At 35.3% G+C, this 23,949-nt stretch overlaps 2 protein-coding genes across 2 annotated transcripts in view; one reads left to right on the plus strand and one right to left on the minus strand.

Annotated features, from left to right (window-relative positions):
* Positions 1-463: 463 nt before the first annotated feature.
* On the plus strand, positions 464-3,970 carry LOC111395418 (ATP-dependent Clp protease proteolytic subunit 2, mitochondrial-like). The gene is made up of 3 exons (XM_023021399.1): positions 464-849; positions 2,141-2,568; positions 3,619-3,970. Exons 1-2 carry the CDS (start codon positions 522-524, stop codon positions 2,557-2,559), a joined length of 747 nt encoding a protein of 248 aa, XP_022877167.1. The 5' UTR covers positions 464-521; the 3' UTR covers positions 2,560-2,568; positions 3,619-3,970.
* An 821-nt stretch (positions 3,971-4,791) lies between these two features.
* The window catches only part of LOC111396428 (THO complex subunit 2), a 26,115-nt gene continuing 6,957 nt past the window's right edge, over positions 4,792-23,949 (minus strand). The window contains exons 13-33 of the mRNA XM_023022863.1: positions 23,677-23,757; positions 23,303-23,513; positions 22,979-23,221; positions 22,814-22,894; positions 22,624-22,743; positions 22,482-22,541; positions 21,268-21,395; positions 16,525-16,621; positions 16,304-16,432; positions 15,213-15,316; positions 14,672-14,852; positions 14,077-14,255; positions 13,245-13,851; positions 12,981-13,085; positions 11,172-11,327; positions 10,989-11,069; positions 10,125-10,577; positions 7,625-7,748; positions 6,566-7,548; positions 5,730-6,022; positions 4,792-5,297 (exon numbers count right to left, since the gene is read on the minus strand). Coding sequence (XP_022878631.1) covers positions 5,228-5,297; positions 5,730-6,022; positions 6,566-7,548; positions 7,625-7,748; positions 10,125-10,577; positions 10,989-11,069; positions 11,172-11,327; positions 12,981-13,085; positions 13,245-13,851; positions 14,077-14,255; positions 14,672-14,852; positions 15,213-15,316; positions 16,304-16,432; positions 16,525-16,621; positions 21,268-21,395; positions 22,482-22,541; positions 22,624-22,743; positions 22,814-22,894; positions 22,979-23,221; positions 23,303-23,513; positions 23,677-23,757 — 4,486 coding nt within the window. The 3' untranslated portion in view covers positions 4,792-5,227. The remainder of the gene's footprint in view (positions 5,298-5,729; positions 6,023-6,565; positions 7,549-7,624; positions 7,749-10,124; positions 10,578-10,988; positions 11,070-11,171; positions 11,328-12,980; positions 13,086-13,244; positions 13,852-14,076; positions 14,256-14,671; positions 14,853-15,212; positions 15,317-16,303; positions 16,433-16,524; positions 16,622-21,267; positions 21,396-22,481; positions 22,542-22,623; positions 22,744-22,813; positions 22,895-22,978; positions 23,222-23,302; positions 23,514-23,676; positions 23,758-23,949) is intronic.

The following is a 23,949-nucleotide window of genomic DNA, read 5'->3' on the forward strand; positions in this document are numbered from 1 at the left end:
AAGTCATTAGCATAACTCTCGTTTTACTATTTTGCATTACAGCCCATGTTTGGATTTTATTATTTTCAAAGTTCATTTTCAATCATATATTCTTTCATAAAATAATATTATACGTGAACTTAAATTTTTTCTTTATCTTTTAAATATACATTCTTTAAAAAAATTAAGTATTTTAAAATACATATTCTACTAAAATCACATCAAAATGGAGCCCAAATAGGGGCATCGTATATAACATTGTAATTACGTGGAAACCAATTACTTATGGAGTGTTAATTAAGCAACCTCCTTTTTCTTATGTGCCTAAAGACCTTTCCTATTACTTAGGGTGCTATACATCCTTGAAAATGAACTCTTTCTCAATGTTTCGAAGAGTGAGGATCAAAATGATGCATTGTTAAACGATTGAGGACCTCTTCTGTCATTTTCCCGGTTTTTACTAACGAAATTTGCTAAACCCGAACAGAGTCAGCCCCCTCCGTTTGTACTGTAGAGTAGCTACTCAAGAACCCTAAGCAAAGATGATGCGGGGGAGCATCCTTACTCGCGATCTGTGGAGCGGAATCAATGGCATCATAAAACAATCAATCCCATTTGGGGGTAGTAATTGTAGAAAAAATGGGAGATGGTACAGCCTTATACCGATGGTGATTGAGCACTCTTCCCGGGGGGAGCGTGCCTACGATATATTCTCTCGTCTGCTCAAGGAGAGGATCATTTGCATCAATGGCCCTATATCCGACGACACTGCCCACGTCGTCGTCGCCCAGCTTCTCTTCCTCGAGTCCGAGAATCCATCTAAACCCATTCACATGTACCTCAACTCCCCTGGTGGCGCCGTGACTGCTGGTATCCTCCTTTTCATTTCAGAATCATGTTTCAGTTTTTTGACACAATTGTCACTGCCTGTAACAATCACTTATGGTAGAATTCACTAAGGATGGTGCTAGAAGTGCTTATAAACCCACTAGCAGGTCTTTCATTGTGAATAACAACCACTTTCGTAGAATCACCCTTCAACCGGGCTGGTAAGGAGAGGGTGCACTAGATGCTTATAGACCTCAAAGGAATGCCTTTTTACAAGCTATGTAGGATACAATCTCCCATTTATTAGATTGTTAGTTGTTACACTACTATTCCTGTGAATATCCATTTGAAGTTTTCAAAAGATACTATGATTATAAATTTAGGTTCTGCATTTCACCTAGTCAGGCGGAATTCTTATGTCCTAAGGTGATTAAGATTAAAAATGGACTGATTTCCACTTTTCAGTTGTAGTGAACATCCAGAAATATAGCAATGAAACTAATATGTAAATTATACATTTTCCTTACTTTTTTCTGTTTATTCATTTTCTCAATATGCCGGAGCCTCTAAGAGGCATCAGAAAATGCAAATGCTGCTTAATGTTTTTTCAAGCATTTCCAAGTTTCCTCGATCCTAGTTGATGCTGTCATTGATGGTATCCTCCTCTCATTTCTTTTCAATTCATTTCGGACTTATATTTACTTTTTTCGAATATCATAACACGACTGTCACTACAATAATACTTTTCTCAAACACTATGATAGTTGATGTTGAGGGTCTGAAGTATTTGGCACAGTCAAGGAGAATTTTCTGTCCTATGGCGAAATCAAGATTAACATTGGAATGATTTCCAGCTGCAGTTGAACATTAATTATACATTTTTCCCTTGTGTATATTAATTTTCTGAATTTTTTTGGACCTCAGGCATCAGAAAATGCAAATGTCATGCCAACTTAGGCCATGTTTGAGCCACATTTTTTCAAAAAAATACATTCTTAAACAGCGATTTAACATCATTTCAACCACACATCTTCAATAAAATAATATTACATGCAAATCCAAAATTTTCTTTATTTTTTAACCACACATTTTCCATCAATACACTATTCAAAAATGCATTATAAGGAAAATAATGTGGCTAAAACAAGGGCTTAATGTTTCTTTTTCTCACTCCCACGTTTCATCTATGACTTTGAGAAAGGATTCAATTTCAACCCAAATTGAGGATTATTTAGTTTACTTATATCATATATTTTACTTGATTGCCCATATTTACAAACTGAATCTGGAATATGATTATCATTTTTATCTTTTTTATATGTTATTCATGCAGGTCTTGCTATCTACGATACTATGCAGTACATCCGATCTCCGATCAACACGACGTGCCTGGGCCAAGCTGCATCAATGGCTTCTCTTCTCTTGGCTGCTGGTGCAAAGGGTGAGCGAAGATCCCTCCCAAATGCTACCATTATGATTCATCAGCCTTCTGGTGGACACAGTGGGCAGGCCGAGGACATGAAAATTCACACCAAGCAGATTGTTCGGGTTTGGGATTCATTGAATGCGCTATATGCAAAGCATACAGGACAACCTATTGAAGTAATTAGGAAGAATATGGATCGTGATTATTTCATGACACCAGAAGAGTCAAAGGAGTTTGGTATTTTAGACGAGGTCATAGATCAGAGACCAACGGCCCTTGTGACCGATGCTGTTGCAAATGAGGACAAAGATAAAGGTTCAAACTAGAGATTGCAGGTAACATGTATTCATATTGTGCATTTTCTCTCCTTTTATGTTAAGGGATAATGCTTGTGTTCTCAAAAATTAAACTACTTGTATGTATTTAATGACATATCAAGCTCTCACATTACATATGCATAAATATGCACATTTCTTTCTACACAAACACCATCCATTTTGTTGCCACGATATTTGTATATAAGTCATACTTGCTGTTTTGTTTATATTATTGTTTAACTTTCTCTTCTGATTTTTTGATGGAAGCCTTTGGTCCTTGTTTTTCCTTTTCGAAGGTTTAGTTTGTAGCTTTGTGCATAAGATTTTGGTAATTGTAGTTGGCATATTTTTAATCCTCAAGTTGAGTATGAAATGCACGTTTATGCTAATGAAGGTGATCTTTAGATGATGGTCTGGTTTATATATTGATTTAATCCAATCGGCAGAAAAGATTTTTAACTATGACACTTGAATGAATACATGTATGTTTGTTTCTTTCGACAGTAGCTAATAACAGAAGAATTTTATAGAAAATAATGGCAATTCTAGTTTAAATGATTTTTATTATTCACAAGGACAAAAAGCTATTCGTAGGTTAACTATTAATTTATAATTTATAGATAAAAATTGATAAGAGTATTGAGGGAACTGATTTGACACAAATATAATTGTGCCAGCCAAAAAGGAAGGGGGAGAGGACACCAACTGAGAAAAGAAATGGAAAACGAGAAGCAACATTCGAAGTATGAGACTTTTTAAAAATATAAACTCACTCTAAACCTCAAGAATGACAAAAATTGAACGGTGCATCATAAATAGAAGCATGGCTTGAAATCAGTATAATAGAACTGAGTACTGGCATAACGAAAGCTGATGTGCTATTAATATTTTTTTTCAGTGTACATGTTTCACGATACTCTGGAGTGGATTGTTAAATGGGGCTTTTCCTCCTGCATAACGAAAGCTGATGTGCTATCGATATTTTTGTTCACTTGTTTGTTTATTTTCATGCTGTGGAATTTGACTGTGTTTTATGTTACTGACCATGTTGTTTTGGTTCTGGTACAGTTCTCTTACTTCCATGGTGCATTTCCCGTCTTAGGATCAAGGGAATTCTTATTGGTCGACCTACCTTAAGACCTGTTATGAGCACACATCGAGAAGTTCTCATTCTTCCATCTCCTTCGAGCATATTTTGTGCATTTTCCTTTTCCGCCACCTCCATCCGTTGTATCTTTAGTTTTTGATAATCTCTGCACATTAGCATAGGTCCACACATTCTCGCATGTTTTTGACTCTATGATGGGCATTGCAGGTACCGGTTTATCATTACATACCAAATCAAAAGTAGGATCGTATGAATTTGCTAATACGTTTTACAGGATACTTGGATTCCTTGTCTTCAAATTGTGAATTAGCACGGGAATTGTCCTAAACCTGTAAACCTTGTACTGCACCTCTCCTGTTTCTTTTTTTTTTTCCCCCTCCTTGGCACTGCGTTCCTCAACCCAATGTTTTGGTGTGATAGTAGTCCTGGTCAGATTCTGTCTATTTGACTTTTATAAGTCAACTGGACGGAAAATAATGGAAAGGACCGTGTCTTACACGTTGTCTTCAAATTGTGAATTAGCACGGGAATTGTCCTAAACCTGTAAACCTTGTACTGCACCTCTCCTGTTTCTTTTTTTTTTTTTTTTTCCCCTCCTTGGCACTGCGTTCCTCAACCCAATGTTTTGGTGTGATAGTAGTCCTGGTCAGATTCTGTCTATTTGACTTTTATAAGTCAACTGGACCGGAAAATAATGGAAAGGACCGTGTCTTACACCTTATTACACTAGTCATCATGTTCAATGTCTTAAAACTTTTCACGACCAACGTTTATGTACAGAACAAATTTTAATTTTAACTCATTGAGTAACAAATCGATCTGTTTTGTTGTAAATTGTGAAAAATTGATTCAATTTGGCGGCAGCAGCTATTCTGACTCTCAACTTAACGTCTAAAAAAATGCCACAGGGAACCAACTCCATTAGTTTTCAGAGACAAATCTCTAATGAGGTAAATATCGAAAGTCCAGCGCTACTTTCGGTCGATTAAATTTAGACCTTTAGTAAATTTGTTGATCCATATACCAAGCAAGATCACAATCGTTGTCAACCCCTTTACTTCATTTTCTAATACGCATAGAGGCTCATTAAACTCAAAAAATAAATTCATTCTTATCCCACGGATTTTCATTAATAGTGCACAACATCGCAGAAATTCAAATAATAAAAGAATACATGATACAAGAATGTTGTTTCAAAAGGTTTATCTTACTGGTACAAAAGCTTTCAGGGCGTCATCAACGTAGCACTAAAAATTTACAGCTTCTCGTAAATAACATTCCAAGCATAAATTAGCTTTGGTAGCTACTAAGAATTAATACTTCTTAGGTACTATCCAGTACAACCTCAAATATAATGGAGCCTTGAATGTTGAGAAAAACCATACCCCAATTGATCCCTAATGGCCCCCAAACAAAAGGAAAAAAAAAAAACACACACACACACACACACACACACACACAACAAGAGCGAACGGCAGAATCCCTTGACCTATTGAGGTTTTGAATGCTTATGAAAACTCCACAATGTAGGCTTGCTTCATACTAAGACAAACTTTCTGTCGGTGTCTTTTATTTGCGGTGCCGCCTCTTTGGTTCAGCTCTCTGCCTCTTTTCATCATCCCACTCTCTGTCGTACATTCTAAAACTCTCGTCAAGAAATTCATAATTTTAACAAATTATTACCATTATTGACAACTATAAGCAATCAATGAATATAGCAACTAAATCATTTGAAACCTGAGCGACAAAATAAGTAACAACTACTACTCAGTTTTGGTAAAGCATAGTGCTATTCATCATCTGTTGAGATCATCAAAAGTTTTAAGTGGCAGTGAATTTCTTAATTCATCGTCCAGTGCATTAAAAAGCATCCCATCTCCATTTTACAATGAATTAGGGGATCCATTGGCATTTAGACCGGTGATGATCTTTACTAATGATGAATAATGACAGCAAAATATGGAGGTATGCAAGGACAGAAAAAAAAAATGGTGATGCAAGAAGGCCAAGTGTCCAAGATGAAATATTAACAAGGAGATATTACTAACATATTTAATGTTTTTAAGGATACGGATCAGCATCGCGACGGGTTGTCTTAGTGGCTGCTTCTTTGGCGTGAATCCTGAGAGCTGGCTCCTCCATATAACCTGGACGTTGGACTATAACCCCCTTACGATCTCCCCTCTCTCTTCCATCATATGACAAAGGAGAAGATTGCGGTGCTGCTGGTAAATACTCACCGGGTTCCGATTGTGGATGCTCCCTTTTCAGTTTCCGCCTCTTGGAAGCATTGGAATCCATTTCCTCCTTGAGAATGTTAGTTTTCTCCCGCTCTCTTTCCTTCTCTTTCTCTTTTTCCTCCACCTACCCATGCAAGTCGTAAAATAGAAGCAGCGTTAGAAGCAAATACTTTGGACTTCAATCTAGAAAAAACAGAAGACTTAAAAATCGTTGGGCAGTATACAGAGTAAAATTACACATTCATACAAGCATGACCCCAATCATAAATTTTTTAACAATAGGCAACCACCAAAAGCAAATCGTAATATATTTCTTTCGACGGGTGAGAATGGTGCAGCATCACCACCTAATTTGACAGATATTTCAAATGTTGCACCCATCTCCCAATAGTTTGCATAAATTAAGGGCTGCACAATGTACACTTATGGGTGGAAGTAGAAGCAGATAATCATTAGATCATGGATGAAAGTATGAAGGTGCAGACGGGATTAGTACCCTTATGGTTCTCCCAAATATGTACTTGCACAGTACATATTCAAGCAAGGATTTTATGTGCAATCAAAAACCGAAGAAGAATTAAATTAAAAAGGATTTACAAGAAATCTAGACGTATAAATCACACATACATAAAATTGATGGGAGTTGGAAGAGAACACTATGAGATACCTTAACTGATAACATGTCCCGCTCATCTCTCTTCCTATCTCGAAAATCATCCTCTCTTCTACGTTTTGCATCATCCTGTAATAAAATATTCTCTTCAGATCGTCTCCGCTCTCTCTCATCGTGTCTTGGAGAAAGTCTTTGTGCATGCCTGGCAGTTCCAAATCGTCTATCAGCATCATCCTCCCTCCTACTGGCATTAACTGACTGGGGGATAACGTGAGGGAGTAAAGGTGGAGGTGGAGGCAAGCTTTGCCCATGAAATCTATCAACTACGTGTGATTTTTCCAAAGGTGCTTCATTATGCCGGACTTTACTTCTGTCGTCTTTATTTCTATCATCCTTGCCTAGCCTATCAAAGTTCCTATCAGCACCTTTCTCTTGGACTCTTTCAACAGAACGTTCTCTTCCATGCCTTTCCAATGACCTATCTCTCAATTTTTCAGACAAAATATCATCCCCACGCGACTTTTCAGGACGCTCCAACCGTTCCCTGTAATCTCTGTCGTATCTTTCATTGGTCTTATCTTTAGATCTATCTGCAAGCTTATCTGTGACCCTACTGATGTTCAGTTCATCAGAACCAGGTTTGTCAAAATCTGCTGGATGAAGTTTATCAGTACCCCGTGCATCAATTAACCTCTCCTTTTCAGAAAAACGGACCTCACCCCCATCCATGTCTCTTAAATCAATTTCTCCTTTTCGGCGCTTATTTAACCTATCGAGTTCATCAGCAGGACTAGTTCTCTTTTGTGGTTTATCGCTAGACTTAGCAACAAGATTGTCCTGCCCAGGAGAATGAATAGATCGGGAAGACGACTGTTTATGCACATCCGAAGTTTCAGTTCCATCATCCTTCCCAGTAGAAACCCTTGAATCGGAAGACTTTGAGTTTGCAATCTCTGCTTTTGCTTCAATGTTATGATCTGATGATCTAGCAGATAAGGTTGTTCCTTTTGCTGAAGCTGAAACCGTGCTAGGATTGCCTGCAATTACAGAAGAAATGTTAGCGATCCCAATTTGCCTGCTCTCAAATGGATGAACGAATATATTTTTTATCACCAGAAGATGAGACTGAAGTTCTGCCAACAGCTTTTCCAGATTTACCATCATCTTTGGCAAGATCCTGCTTTGGTTGCTTTGCGAGAGATCCAACTGCTGTCGACCTTTTTACTGCAGATCTCGCCTGCATCAAGAAGCTAATTTGTATAAAGACAACAAACAAAAATAACACTTGAAAGGACATTCAAGATTCTGAAGTATCAAGATGCATCCAGTATATAATATAAAAATAATAATAATTGGAGTCACCAACATACCAGGAATAATATCAATAAATGAAGTAACCAACATACCAGGAGCACCAAATTTAGAAACTAATCAATAATAATTCTGAAAAAGTGACATAAGAGAAATCTTGCGCCGAAATCCTCAGTGGGATTTTTTTTTTTTTGGTTGGGGGGTGCATACGCTTATTGTCATGATCACAATCTGTTATTAGTTTGTAAGTAAGGACACTAGGAAATCCATCTAAAGACAGATACTACATCAAGTTCACAAATAAGCAATGGATGTATAAGATAAGACCCTTATCTGCTGGACAAATGTAAGCAGCAGCAGGACGAAAACAGCAAGGAAAGAAGAGAGAAGTAGCAAGGAAGGAATCACGAAAGAAGCAGCAAGGAAAGAGAACTGAAGCTTTGGGAATGGATTAGGCACCAAATAAATAAAGGGGTAGGGAATTTGTGGATTCTTCAGGAAAAGTGACCTGTGAGAGAGAGAGTAGGCCTCTTGAAAGCCTAGAATTCATTTTTATTGTTCTTCAAATCTAGCTAAATACCCTTTAATAATACAGATTAATAATACAGATTCTTATCAATATATTAGGATTTTGAACAAGTAAATTCAATTTACCAAACAGACTTGTAGTCTCAGACACTGCTGGAGCAGTAGCAAACCCATTAATAAAGTTGAAGCAGGCTGCAATAGGGTTTTTTTAAACCACAGAAGCCACAAGACTATAGAATTTTTGCGATTCTCTCAGGCAAGCATTTCTAACCCTACTCTCTTTTATTTAAATTATTGTTTTGTAATTTTAATCTGATCTACAATTTCATCTTTAAATTTTATTCCATAAATCATCCACTTTCCATAACAAACGCAATGATGCAAAATAATCTTCCATAAATTATTTAAGTCTTCACTGCTGTTGGCTGGAAATCAAATCCACAGATTGTGTTCAATAGCACGGTTAGAGGGTTATAGTGGTAAATGGAGGGATGCTTTGGCGTTTTAACTGTTTAAATTAAAAATTAAGAAAATAAAAACCAACAAACTCCAACTTTTAACTGTTTAAACGACCAAAGGCAAAAACCTCTCTTTCAGACGGCCAAAAAATCCTGTTCAACCATTGTTGTTTCAGCAGTTGTTTTTGTGAAGAATTGTATATTGACTTTAATTGCGCAAGGAAGACGAACTGCACAGTAGTTCACCGCACGAAGAATCCTAAACAAAATATTTGCATTTTTCATCGTAAATCTTTCCTTTAAGTCACAGATCACATTTTAACACCCTTAAGCAAAACAACAATATTGCTGAAAGAGGAACTGACAACTATTATAAGTTGCTAGGGCCATCATATTCATTAATAGAAGAACAGACTAAGCCTCATACCCAACAAATTTGGGGATGACTACATAAATCCGCCTTCCCTATTCCATTCTATGCATTGTTAGATCTACAAGAAGGCTCAAGGCACTTAGCTCCTTGACAACTACCACAGACCAAGTTAAATTTGGTTTGCCCCTCCCTCACGTCACTATTATGAACAGGGCTTATTAGTTATTAGGTCAATACAAGTAATTTTAACATCTTATTTGATAATAGGATGCTAAAAGCTCTTAAAACACCTGCTAACATACTTCTGAAAAAAATTCACCATACTTGATTCACGTCAGTGACTTAAAATACTTGGATGCTTTGCCTTTGCTCATATTCTCCCAGCATTTTTTGATTAACCATTCGATAATTTCCTTACTGCGTAGATTATGCATACTTCTCTGTGTAGATGGATCGGGCTGTAGGCTCAGAGAAAGTTTGCTCGGGGAAGGAATAACATCAAGCTTTCTTTTAAGGCTGAAGAATAAAGGAATTCTTTTCCATGGGCAGTGGGAGGGGAAGTAACTGTGTAACGTTCTTAAAATCATGAATAAGAATTTAACAATTTATTCTCTAATATTTGCACACAAACATTATAAAACACATAATACACCAACTAAATAGAAGGCAAACTTGGAATTGAAGCAGCATTCATCATTTCATTGCGTCAAAAAAAAAAAAGGCACGATGTCACAGGAGGAAAGAGAACAGTTATTTGACAGGCAGAATTTTTGGAGTACGCTAATTTTTAAACTCTTTGTCTATGTTCAAGAGCAGAAGTCAAGCATCAAGCATGCAAACATTGTCCAAACAGCAAACGGTGAGAAATCTTATTTTAAATTCAGTTGTAAACTTGCAATCCTCATTCACAGTCGAATGCAAGAACAGGTTCTTAGCAACATACCTCAGATTCCATTGACATCTTAGCAGTAACTTTTGAGTTTTCTTCCAGTTGTTTATTTGCAGATTCATCCATCTGTTTTAGATTTTCAACTGAGCGAGATATTCCAGATTGTAAGGTAGACGGCACAGAAGATTGAACATCTACTCCATTAACTGAGCCACCTTTTAATTTTAAATGTGAAGGATCAGATTTTAGCAAGTTGCTTTCTGTTCTTTCTATCCTTCCATCAGACCTCATTCTAAGGTCTTTGACCGAACTCCCAGAATCTGAATGTAAGGTTCCTGGTGCAACAGCTCTACTCCCCACAGGCTCAGCTGGAGAAACATTGGTCCCAGGCACATTTTGCACAGCAGCAGCAGTCACAGATAGAGACTTGGAAGCTGAAGCTGGTGCAGGTGCAGGCTTTATCTCAAGATAACCCATGCCAAATTCCTCATCTGTAACCCATGAAGGCTGCCAATACAACATAAAACAGACAATCCTTAGATTGATCTATTCAAGTACACAACTCTATTTCTATAAGAATATAAACAATGCTTATAGACAGAAAACAATTTTAGAACCATTGTGAACAATTTTAGAACCATTCTGGACATTGTTTGCACGCCATCTGTAAATGAACCAATGTCATTCGTAGAAAGTAAAGTGAATCATATCATTAGATCAGCCAATCAAGGCATAAAATAATGCCGGGCATTCACAGCGTGCAACACAGGACTATTTTCTATAGAAGATATCATCCAGAATTACCATCAAGTGGATGTGTTCGTTACATCCATGAAAGCACTTTTTTTCCAAATATAACTGTTTCATGGCCATTGATATTAATAAACGGATAGAATGGGATTCCATTTCATAATTTACCTTTCTAGCTGCCAAAGCTGCAGCAACACCAGTGGCTAAAACCTTTAGATCTTCCCTTTCATCACTTTTGATTTTAGCTACCTATGCAAAGGAAAAACAGAAGGCAATGAGCAATTCCCTAACTCAAAATCAACACACAGAGAATGTCCAATAGAAAAAACATTTCCCATTTTTATAATTTACCCTCTTTTCAAGGTTGATACCACTCTTCCGAGTAACAGGAAAAACCCCTGAGATTTTAGTCAACATTATAAGAGCATTTCGAATCTCCATGTACTCAGTTGATTCCAAACACTGAATCAGCAACCTAGTAATCCTCTGGCTCCACTTCCAGTGTACCTTCAGGCAAACATCTAATTTAGGATAACAAACGAAAAAATACAGATAAAATTTAAACTGGCATTATGATTTCATCTCTCTTGGAAAGGTGGAACATAAATCATCGAGAGAGTCTATAAATTGTCACAGAAAATTTGATAATGCAACCTGTATGAAACTGGTGACCTTGCACTGTTCATTCCCGTTGCCAACAAATGTGTCTTAATTGATTAATCAGAAAAGGAATTCAGCAATGAGAACAACAATCCTGAGGATCATCTAATTTTTGAGTTATTAAAACTCTTCATGAATATTTGTACCAAAAAATAAAATTAATCTATGTATCTTCGTTTTCCACGGTCATCTAGATTTTATCATTGATATAAGCAATAAGGTTGACATACTAGATAAAAGATGTTAAGGGTGGGGTTTGGTAATACTTCAAGCATGCATATTTTGATAGCTTGAACATCCATTTATACACCAATGTGCTTGTAAAGTAGCAAGTATGAGATGCATAAATTGTTTTACAAATAGAAACAAGTTTTGACTTTGCTTCCATTAACTAAGTTTTTCTCAAGTTCAACAGCTCCCGTACCGGTGGGCTATAAAAATTTGAGCTAATATGACAGAAGATCCTTTAGATGGTAATGATGGCCACTTTGTGCAGCTCAATAAAAGATTTTTTATAATTAACATTTTTACATGGTTTTACAGCTCACTTTGCAATGTATGTACAGCTGTGTCTCTTACAATTGTTTGTCTTCTTGTAGAACACTTTAATATCACGAAAGAGATCAGCTTGATTGGTATTAAATAATAAGCTTTAGAAGTTCAGAAACCTAGGTTATTACGTAAGTCTAAATAATGAGACTCATACGTACATAATTATTTCTTCATTTGGTTTCTCCTTTCTTTTTTTTTTTTTTTTTTTTTTTTGAAGAAATAGATTTGTTCTCCTCCCATTTTGGGTGCCCGAACATAAAATCTTATTTGCAAAACATTAATTCGAGTTTCTTATACAGGGTATGTTAGTTCCCTCTCTCCTTCTACCCTTCGGCGTGTATGGTACTTTTCAAGAACTGAATCACAACAGGGTATACCAAGGCCCAGTATTACTGCATTGTCAAACACAATGGTAAAAGACATACATCAACTATTTCTTAACCGTTTAGCTGCAAAATTTGAACAACCTCAAATCAAATTGAAGTAGAACAATATTGAACAAAAACAAGATTGAAAAAATCCTATCTAAATTCTATATTTATTCTTATCTTCATCCCCATCACAAATGCATCTTCATACTTCAATTGTCATCCTTACAAAATAACTAATAACGAACATTTTCCTTACAAAATTTAACTCACAAGACTACCATTTTGTTTTAGATTTAGGCATGTCAAAGTTTGCTTTCTTATCTTTTTCTTTTTCTTTTCAAGGAGTGAGCCCTGTTTAGGTTTATCCAAACATTTTTTTCCTAATGCCTAACATGATCAATTATGGTAAGTGTGTCTTTCTTTTTACAATACTAGCTATGTAGTTGTAGATTCCAAACAGAAGCTCATTCGTAAGTTATTGCAAATATATTCCGAGTAAATGCATATGATTGAAAGAATTAATAAGTTACATTGTCATGACTAACAATACTGAGGAATTAAAATTCAATCAACTGACCTTGATAAATTGACCATATGTAACACGCTGGCTGTTCGGATATCTATAATAGACAGCAAATCCCGGCATGTTTCCACACTCGCGTTCGTATACAGATTCATCACTCTACAAAACGAAGCACTTTTCAGATCAGAAGTAAGCACAAAAGCAGACAACATTTAGAATATGTGAAATTCATCGCTTTAATTTACAGAACAGCATGGATGGAGCACAGTTCTAACTGGATGAAGACTAATAGAAAGCAACACATACAGGATTTTCTACCTTCCAATGGTAAGCAGTTTTTAGTGTCTCATATAGAAACCTCCCCAGTCGACCCACTTCATACTCAGTGCAGCAGCAGATCATAGGTTGTAAGGTTTTACATATCAAAACATCTATGTGGTTCACTGTGTTGAAAAATGGCGTCCCCAAGGAATGGAGTGTATTGACAAAAATGGCACAATATACAGCATCCGGCATACTGAATGTACAGCGTGGAAATACACAGCGCTGAAGAAACTCCATGTTTATTTTCAAAGTATCTGGGCATGAACTCAACCATGTATCCTTCTCAAGAGTAAGCCGTCGTCGCACAGATTCAACGTGTTCTTCATGCTTCTGGAGTTCCATAGTCAATCGGTCAAGAGACTCTTGAATTCTTTCTTTATCTTTCTTTCTTTTAGCGATTGCAGAACTGGAATTATCAGAAAGTTCTTCCAGAGCTTTAAGAGCAGAATGCTGCTTTGCAATTTCAGACTCATAACGAGTTCTTGGTACATAGAGATCATATAAAGTAAGACCCCAGAAGGTAGCATACAGATCAGGAGACAGGCTATTCCAGGCTTTTGAAGGCAACATTGTTTTGATAGTGTCAAGAAGATCAAGCCAACTGCATTATATGTAAATTGTTAAGCATTAAAGAAAGCAGCCAGTGAGAAGTTGCAACAGACAGAAAATGTACCCAAAAATTTTATATATATACATATATATAAATTGACAAACACTTGACTTCCTATCAAAAGAATGACACTGTGCATACATCAACTAGAAGATTGTATTTACAACCAAACTAGCAACAAAAATATCATAGATAGAGGGAAAAACAAAATATTACAATATAGGCTTGCGAGAAGATCCAAGGTCCAGAATCAATGTAGATGCATCTGCAGTTTCGGAATCCTTTTCAGAAGTCGTAGGATGCAGTTCTTCATTACCATCTAAAGGCCAGAAAGCACAGGAGGCTTTTTGACACCTGAAGAGTCTCATTACTGGCCTATAAATTAAAAAGGCAACCTGAACAAGAGAACATCCAGAACATTATCTAGTAAGTACTGAAGCCATATAGTTGGAAGTTGCCAAACCCTTTAACACATTATTATGCTAGAAGTAATTACCGACAGAGTGACAGTTATGATATCATATGATGGAAGAATAACATGAAAATAATTCCCTGATTTGTGTGTCTGTGTAGTTGCGTATAATCTAGGAATTAAATCTCTGTGACTGTATATTTGTATGAAATCAGGAAACTAATTCCCTGATTGATGGGCTTGTTTAGTTGAATATTTTCCTGTATTAGAATTGTACATTATATATTATGTAACTTTTTTAAAAACCAATGAAATAAATTCATTCCATGGTACTTATTAGCCAAATAAGTAACTGAAGGAAAAAAAGCTTCAAAGAGCCAATAAGAGAGATTCAGATACCTCGGGATCAAGAAGATATTGATGTACAAGTTCATCAAGAGTAGGAATCAGCAACGCATAATTTGATACTGGAGTGACTGCACTACAAAGAAATTCCACATACTGAAGAAGGGTTCCATGGCATCTATCGAACTGTTCACTGACCATTTTAATATGAGGCACGTCGGCCTTTATGACAACTCTGTAGATTAAAAATAGTTAAAATACTTGACATTGAATTCACTTCTCTGATACCATAATTATTATTCAAAACTCAAACCTTGCAGCATGACCTTGGATTGCAACATATGAAAAATTTGAAATAAAAATGAAAACTTCACCTACAACATCCCCACCACCCACCCGCTCTCTCTCCCACCCTCTCTAACACACACCACAAGGAAAAATAACTTGTGGAATGGGAAAAGAAAACCAGGAAAGTCTGGATGGATGTATGGATGATGGATGGATGAAGTCTGAATTATGATAATACCAAATCCTCATATACACTAATGATAATTTAAGTAATATATTTGCTATCAATTAAGAATGCAGAACTTACAAAGAACGGTGCTGGGCAATGAGAAGCAAAAGAGGAATTGCCAATTTGGGTTCTTCTTTTGGGAGCAAAGAATCCCTAAGTCTGTTAGTGGATTTGATCAAAGCCTGCAGGAAGGAAAAAGTTGAATTTCAAACTTTAAAGATTCCCACAGATTTACAGTTTATAATTTCCAGGTGAAAAAATAAGGTCTTCAACAAGCTATTTCACAAGCAAGCCGGACTCATATTCAGTCTAGGACTAACACATGCACAATTGTCATAAATGGGTGCTAACTAGACTTTGATTCCATGTCAGCAACAATATTAGTTCTCCTCATTTAAATGGGGGGAAAAGTTTCGTAATTTAAATTTTGCTTGTCGCAAGTTGTTTGATGAGTAGATAGTTGTATATCTAGTTACATGCAAATAAATGTTCACTGCAAAGAGAGAGAAAAAAAGTGATAACAAATGTGAATAACTAATGTTAATTTTTTCTAGAAATAGAATACGTTATGCAATAAAAGAAATCATAAATTCTAGGGAATGAAACTTAAGAAAAGGCTATGATTTGCATTCAACTTGCAAAAAAGTTAGAATCAGGTCAAATGAGAGAAAAATTTGAAGTTCCAAAATTAATGTGTTAATCAGACAGACAGTCATGTACACTGGACAGTTCAGTATTTCAAAAAGGCGGTTCTTTACTTTTAAAATTGATCAAAACATGTCCTAATCTTGTTAATCTAGTTTTTGTACACAATCACATATTTATCGACGGGAACTAACTCCATAGAAGAGTGCAAGGGAGATGAAAAGACATCCAAATCACAGCCTGAGAACTCAAGATGCCACTGCTGCATTAATCATGAGGGGAGTTTAAACAAGGGAACAGCATAGAAAAAAATTTATTCTTTTCTTTTTCCCAGGGGAAGGGGAGAAAATAGGTTTTTGTTGTACGTGGAATGCATATTTTATAGCATCCTCAAACCAATGACCATTACTTAAGCTAGGGAAATGGAAAAAGAATGAATAGATCTATTCCAAAGACGTTCTCAGAGTTTTCTTGTACTGTCAAAAATAACATTTACTGATTCTAGTTATTAACAACTAAGGCACCTTGTTGTTCCTGGTAATTCCAAATGAGGTAGCTTGATAACGTAGAGTGTCACTTCCAGCCATGGCATCCAATTGGTCCTCAGTCATATTCTCTGTATATTGAACATTAGCCATCTGCTGTATAAGTTCCTACACGACATTTGCAAAATTCAAAATCGATGAGAAAATGGAAATTATGATAAAAGTCAAAGTAACAAATAACAAACTTAGGGTCAAACAACCTGCAGGAGAACAAGCTCAATCCCATATCCTTTCTTCAACTGATTTACAAGATACTGGAAAAGACCCCTGAGTTCCATTGATGGGTATTTTTTACACCTACAAACATAACCAAGTCTTCAACAGAATGATATGTCATAAATATTAAAGAATAATCAACTAACTGTATAAAGGAATGCAATAAGGACATCAGGATTTTTAAGATCTGCCATGAATTCTAAGATAAACTTTCAAGTTACAACTAACAACTATCCAAAACGTAATCATCAATATATTACATGGTGTCATTGTCGAACATTAACACTGAGTATTCATACGCTCCATCAGTGTAAAAGATAGTGATGAACCTCTCAGTAAGTAATATTTGCTGATAATGATCTTGGCATTTTTCTAATTAGCCCTAATACAAAGTCACAGAACATCAAAACTTTATGGACTATTCTAGTGCTCTGTTTAGAAAGAATTTATAAATGGTTTTTAAATCCCTTTCATTTCTAGAAAGCTAGGATTTGAACTGACAACGTCAGTTGCCCCAGCTAACTATGGGACTTCTCTAAGTGGATAATAACTTGTGGGTCCATCAAAATGTTTGAAAATGAAGTTTAACCATTTATAAATTGATTCATAAAGTTTGCCAAACGGAATAAGTTTTCTACATCATACAAGAACATTACTTTATTCAACAAAGTATCTGTATAAATTCATTTGGAGAAATCAAATTGAACAGAAGAAAGCATATAGCTCCACTGGGGATATATTTGTCTTATTATAGTAACACCTCATTGGATAACCAGTACTTCAACTGAACCAACGCATATCTCATGTACAACCAAATTTTGAAAAAAGGAAAGCCATGGGACGTTTGTAATGGGGAACCTGATTGGTTGTGTTAGATCCATATTTTCAATTCAATCCTATTTCTGAGACCTTCTGCTTTGCTCCTCACTATGACATCCAAATCAAACTGTATTCTTGTAACATGATATAATAGATGTATACTGTTATTTCTCAGCATTTTTTATAAGTATATACTAACATAAGTAATATTTCAGTTACCACTAACTGCACATTATTCTGAAAAGATGGTCATTCTTTTCCATGTGTAGCACTATATTTACTTTCTCGCTGTTACTAAGATTAATTAATCATATACAATTAACTCCATCTTTGTTCTCTTACTCAATTTCAATGAATTTTCTATGTAATGAGTTCTGCCATTCCCTTAGACAACACACCAGTAACTACTCAGAAATGTAAAGTGACTTTTGAGCTTAAAAATAGAAACACAAACGTAAAATATATAGAGTACATACATAAAAATCAACAGAATACTGACTAGAGCTGATTAACCTGAAGCTCTAAAAAATATTCACATCAAAAGTGAATGGAACAGAAACATAGAACACAAAGAGCCCAATAAATCCTATACAGCAGCAAGTAGAATAAAACAAAAAATTAACTTAATTATAACTTCCACACCTTTTTTAAACACAGAAATTTACTTTATTATTCATGAGATTATCAATGTTCAAATTTACATGAATTTTTGTGCCTGTCCATCAATTACCTAAATATAAAACTTGAAAATTTATTACAGAGAAAATAAATTGATGCAAGATAGGCAAAAATATGCATCTAAAAGCACTTCATGCACATGAATAATATCTTAATGGCTGTTCCTAGACTTTACGATTTATGTTTTTTTCCTTTTAAAGAATCACACACATTATACTGGCACTAATACTACCAAAACAAATCCCAGAATGAAATCAACTACCATTCAGTCTGTTCTATTTCTTTTTATTGTTTTCTATTCATGATGCGCTTATTCAACACCTGTGCATGGATTCTATAATTTTAAAGCAATAAAAAAAACTAATTTTTTTAGGTTAAATCCATCAATGGCCACCCAACTTTATACTTAGTATCTCCATGACCACCCAATTTGATTTTGTTTTACCATGGCCACCAAACTTTATATTTAGTGTCACAATGGCCACCCACTTTGATTTTATTCACCATAGCCACCTGATTTCATATAACATTTCATCATGGCCCAATTTCATATACATTTCACCATAGCTACCCCAACTTCTTTTCACCATTTTCACTAATTTTAAAAGGGTTAAATTGTAACTTTGCATTTTATATAAAATAATTAAAAAACAAAAAATAAAATAAAAAATATTTTTAAGAAATAAATATAATAAAAACTTCTTTAAAAACGTTACTGAAAAATAAAATAAAACAAAATAAAAATTTATTTAACACTATTTTTAAAATAAAATAAAATTTATTTTTTTTTTAAAAAAAAAAAGTAACTTAAAAAAATAAAATAAAAAGTTACTATAAAAAAAGGTTCCTTAAAAAGATAACATAAAATAAAAATGTTTTTAAAATAAAATACAATAAAAACTTTTTTTTTAAATTTATTTTATATATATAATGCAAGGTTATCGTTTCTCCTTTTCAAAATTAGTGAAAAACGTTAAAAGAAGTTGTGTCGCCATAGTGAAATGTTATATGAAATTTGGTGACGATGGTAAAATAAAATCAAATTGAGTGACCATGGTGACACTAAGTATAAAGTAGGGTGCCCATGGTCGCAGAAGTATAAGTAGAGTGGCCATGGTGAAATAAAATCAAATTGGATTGCTATGATGACACTAAGTATAAAGTTGGCTGGCATTGATGGATTTAACTCAATTTTTCTCATGCCTTAATGAAAGACCTCATGGTTATGTTTGAGCTGATATGGCAAACTGGAGCATGCGTTGATAGATAAGGCTTGCAAAAAAAATCTCCCAAAATCCAAGTATCAATTCCAGAGGAAACAACAGAACTGTTCACGTTCTCCCAATAACTTGCATCAAGACAAGTCTTGCCAACAAAACTTCAGTGTAGTGCTCAGTCACAGCATTGCATACTGATAAACCTCTTCTCACAGTAATAATATCAACATTGCCACCCTGAGAAAACTGTGTATCAAATTGTTTTTGGCCATCCTTAATAAAATATGAATTTTTTATCAAGTACAAGGCCTTACTCGAGACTATCAATGACGTTCATGATGGAGTCAAGAGGCCAACACAACATACACAACTGCAAAATCTGAATCCCAATAGGTGAGGAAATAAGCAAGACGGAGTCTTAAGACAGATCCAAAAAAGTAACACTACTGACAAATGATATAGTATCCTGAGAGAAATCTGAATATAAAATTGTTCCCAATCGCTTAATGATGCATCTTTCATTCAAGCGCAAGTCTTCCTTGAGATGTCAATGGCCTTCTTGATGTAGTCAAGAGTCCAACTTAAAAGTAAACTTTCGTGCTAAGTCACAATACCATATTGTTCAGTGCGGACCAAGTCATAAGGGAGACTCGAAAATAGAACGCTGTTGACAAATTACATAGTATCCCCAAAAAGACTGCATCATTGTTCAAGCCAACTCTTCCTTGAGATTTACCCCACAGTCCCAATACATTCCATACAGAAACAAGCAACACGAAGTCTTAATGAAGCTTCAAAAAGAGAATCATTATTGACCAATTACATACACAGCAGAGCTGATCTTCAGCTCAAGCTTCGTTTCATTGAGTAGCAAATATGAGGACAAAAGAAAATCCAAACCATAAGCAATGCAACAGATGGCCATCAATATTTACAACATCCAAATAGCAAAATACCTTTTCCACAATACCCAAATGTAATACCTCCAACAAATTAGGCTTTCTTCGTCTCATCAACTTAAGCATGTTTGTAACATGAAGGGGTATTTTTTTTTTGAGACTCCTATAGCACCTTAAAGACCAGAGACAGATCCAGCACAGTAATCTATTTTTCTCCACCTAAGATGTCATGAAATTTCATCATGTCATGAGCTAACTGCTAGTGGTATCTTCTCATGTTAAAGCAATATTAAATTTCCAATCAAAGATGTAGCCGTCAATCTCTACAGAAATATGAATAAATGGACTTGAGAGACCCTTCCAATATCCGAATATGCTAGTATCTCAATATCCTTAAACTAAGAGATCTTGCTCTTCAAACAGAAAAAAGGAATTCAAAGGGTAAGAAGTATGTAATGGAGTCACCCTGCGCCATCTGAATGGCTTCTCTATCACCAAACAACATGAGCATTCTCCAATCTAACACTGATCTGAATTTTTCTACCCAATATACAAGAGAATATAAGAAGGCTGTACAGAAGATCCGATCAAAAAGCCAATAACCAAAATGTGCAAGGTCCACTACACCACCAGCTCCAGTCACCAGCTTCATCAGAGATTAATCTGCAACCTGGCAAATTGGGTAAAGCGTCCCATGGAGATCTAGATTTTTTATAGGATGGATTGATTTAAAATAAATTTAGACTATATTCTGTAATGTATTCACTACTTGAAAGACCAGAATTTTCTGTATATAGACACTAAATAAAGCACAAACAACTACCCAGTCCCATTGAGAAACAAGTAATGTAAGAGTAAAAGATAAAAATGAAAAGAAAAAATATATAAAGTAAAGAATTTGAAGTCTAGGCCACTTATATGGCAAGTGAAAAAGCTGACAGCATCTAAAGTAATTCTGTGTCACCCATTATTGTTATTCATTTTAAGTAATTCTGCATTTCACCTATGTATTGGCAAGGAAGCATTAAAAAACAAAGCACGAGCTGTATGTCGCAGTAACATCTGAACATAGAAAGCAAATCCAGAATAGTATAAAGGTGAAAAGGCTACATACAAGTGTCCCCAAAATGATGCCAAAGATTGAAGCCAATCTGACAAATTAAGGCCATCATCTTTTAGCTTCTCGCGTCCTCCTTGAGCCAAGCGTTCAATCACGACATACTCCAGAATATCATACTCAAGCTGTTGAATGCAAGAATTTTACAAGTGTAAAAAACCAAACAATTTAAAAAGGTCCAAAGAAATCATTTACCAAACAACATGAAATGCTGAACAGTAAATAAATCGTATTAAAATGAAAAACCTGGTAGAGGAAGTCAGTAAATGTAGAACTTGCATGTTTATGGTAACTAAAGTTGGGATAATGTTTGCAATAGGCATTTGTTAGAAATGAAGATGCAAAATACACAATAATAGAGAAGGACATTAGATCCATATTGAGACTTATTTCTTACACAATTCATAAGTTACTTCACAGTGAATTATAGTAAGAGGGTGTTTAGTAGGGATTAAAATTAGATTTTTTAGTAGATTGTAATAGAAGTTTTTGAAATGAGTTTTTTTCGTTTTTTCTTTTCTGCAACTTGTAGGACCTTTCCAGGAGAACCATCAACGAGCAGAAGAGGTTAAAACAGTCAGGAAATATAAAGTTGCAAAATTCCTAGAAGAGTGTGTGTGCGACAAATCAAACTGCATATTTTTTCTTAGTATTCTTCTTCCTTATTCAGTGAACTCTTTCATACTTGAGGACACCCATAACTTCATTTACAACAAGGCGAATCTCTTATGTTTGTGTGTGCCTGTATACATAAGCAGACGCAAACCAAAGGCATAACTAATGGATAGGGGTTATTTCAGCAAAATTAATGTTTTTCTGAATAAACAAATTTCACCAAAAGCATTACCCCAAAAAAAATATAAAAAATATAAAAAATTGATATCCTACTCCCCTACATAACATCTTATATAAGGCAAAAACCTTTATCTATATTAAGCCCCCCGTTTGGCCCCCATTTTGTGGAAATGAAAATGGGTGGAATAGTGTTTTTTTTTTTTTTAAATGAGTGGTTGAAAAGGAAGGAAAAGTTTTCGGTTAACATGTAATATTACTTTATGGAAGATTATATGCTTGAAAATAGGAGAGAGAAAAATGAAATGAAATGGAATGGAAATTAATACGGGCTAAACGGGGGCTAAGTTGCTAATACAGAGAAGCAAGTATGCAAAGGAGAGACAAGATAACAGCAGAAAATAAAAACTAAGATACACCTGAGTCAGATACTTGAATGCATCCACCACAGGAGTGATCATATCCCTGTATGCCTCTATCTGCGTGTATAGTTCAAATCCATCATTTAGCAAAAAGTCTAGCATCAAATGGACAATGCGACATTCAAACTAAACAAATTACCTGATGAACAATTGTCCGGAGCACTGTCATTGGATTGGCATGAGCTAATTTAGCAACCATTCGTCCAAGCTGCTTCAAATTTTCTTTTGCGAGGCGCTTTAGAATCCTCCTGGTGTCCAACTGCAAAACAACAGATATAAATTGCATGATATATGATTAATGATACAGTCCTAAAACAATAAATTGGTACCTTTGCCGTTTGTCTTGCAGCCAAAATCATTGGAAAACGGTCATCATCCTTCTCCCATTCACCGTACAAACGATAGCGCACCTAATGAAGCAACTTATGAGACCACAACTCAGCTTAACCTAACTGATTCTCAATTACAAAGAATACAAGTGGTTGAAATTCAACCTCATAGGGTAGAAGACTCATTAGTTCCCAGATCTCCTGTCCAACAGCAGGATTTGCAGGTATCAACTGTAATGAAGGAAGAAGACATGTTCCAAGTGCTTCCTCAATTCTTAACCTTGCATCCTTCAGGTGGAGGCGTGGATTTTCGTTTCCATTAGCAAAAGTATGAGAACTAAATGCCACATAACCATTATTGACAAGCTCGAGTGCACAAAGGTAATAAGCTCTCAACACTTTGGATGCCTGTGAGGCAAGGTAAAAAATTAAAATTAATGAGAAGTACAAGAAAGTGACTAATAAGATGTACCAAACTAGAACACAGACCTTCTGCAGCAACAAAGTGTCGCGATAAAGATAAGGTCCAGCAGAAGCAAGCATTTCAAAAAGCTCTTTAGGAAGATTGATAAAAGATCTACTGTGGGATGAATTCCCTGTCTCCATCAAGTCAGTGCCAGATCCAGGCAATACATCAATATTTGAAAATTGGTTTTGACGAACAAGTTCACAAGCCGGAGAAATTGACTTTTCAATGAGCCTAAACATTCATCACAAAAGTATCAGATAATGAACTTAAAAGCAGAAAAGAAGCTAAGAAAGAGAGGGCTAAATAGCAAACCAGAGAAAAATAAATAAATGTACATGCAATATGTCATCGGCAGATTAATGTGACCTTGCTATCAAGATATTATAACATTTACCTAAACAAACCGTTGCAAATTTGAATATGTTCCACTGGATTCAGTGTTGAAAGGCGGTCCAACAACTGACGAGCATGACACCTGTGAAATCAAATCAAACTGATAGGTCAACGCAATATCAAACTAATTAAATGGAAAAAATTTTAACCTAAAATTAGTAATTATGTAACATATCAAAATAAACTATGCTACATTCTATTTATATGCCAGTAAAGTGTTCATATATATATATATATATATTTTTTTTTTTTTTTTTTTTTTTTTAAAAACTTC

The sequence above is a fragment of the Olea europaea genome, chromosome 6, assembly GCF_002742605.1.
Source record: "Olea europaea var. sylvestris chromosome 6, O_europaea_v1, whole genome shotgun sequence".
Taxonomy (NCBI): Eukaryota; Viridiplantae; Streptophyta; class Magnoliopsida; order Lamiales; family Oleaceae; genus Olea; species Olea europaea.

Bases quoted from the DNA above. Each gene is read 5' to 3' on its own strand.
- LOC111395418 (XM_023021399.1), top strand. From the start codon at position 522: ATGATGCGGGGGAGCATCCTTACTCGCGATCTGTGGAGCGGAATCAAT. The intron at 850-2,140 runs GTATCCTCCTTT...TTATTCATGCAG, and splicing joins TGGTGGCGCCGTGACTGCTG to GTCTTGCTATCTACGATACT.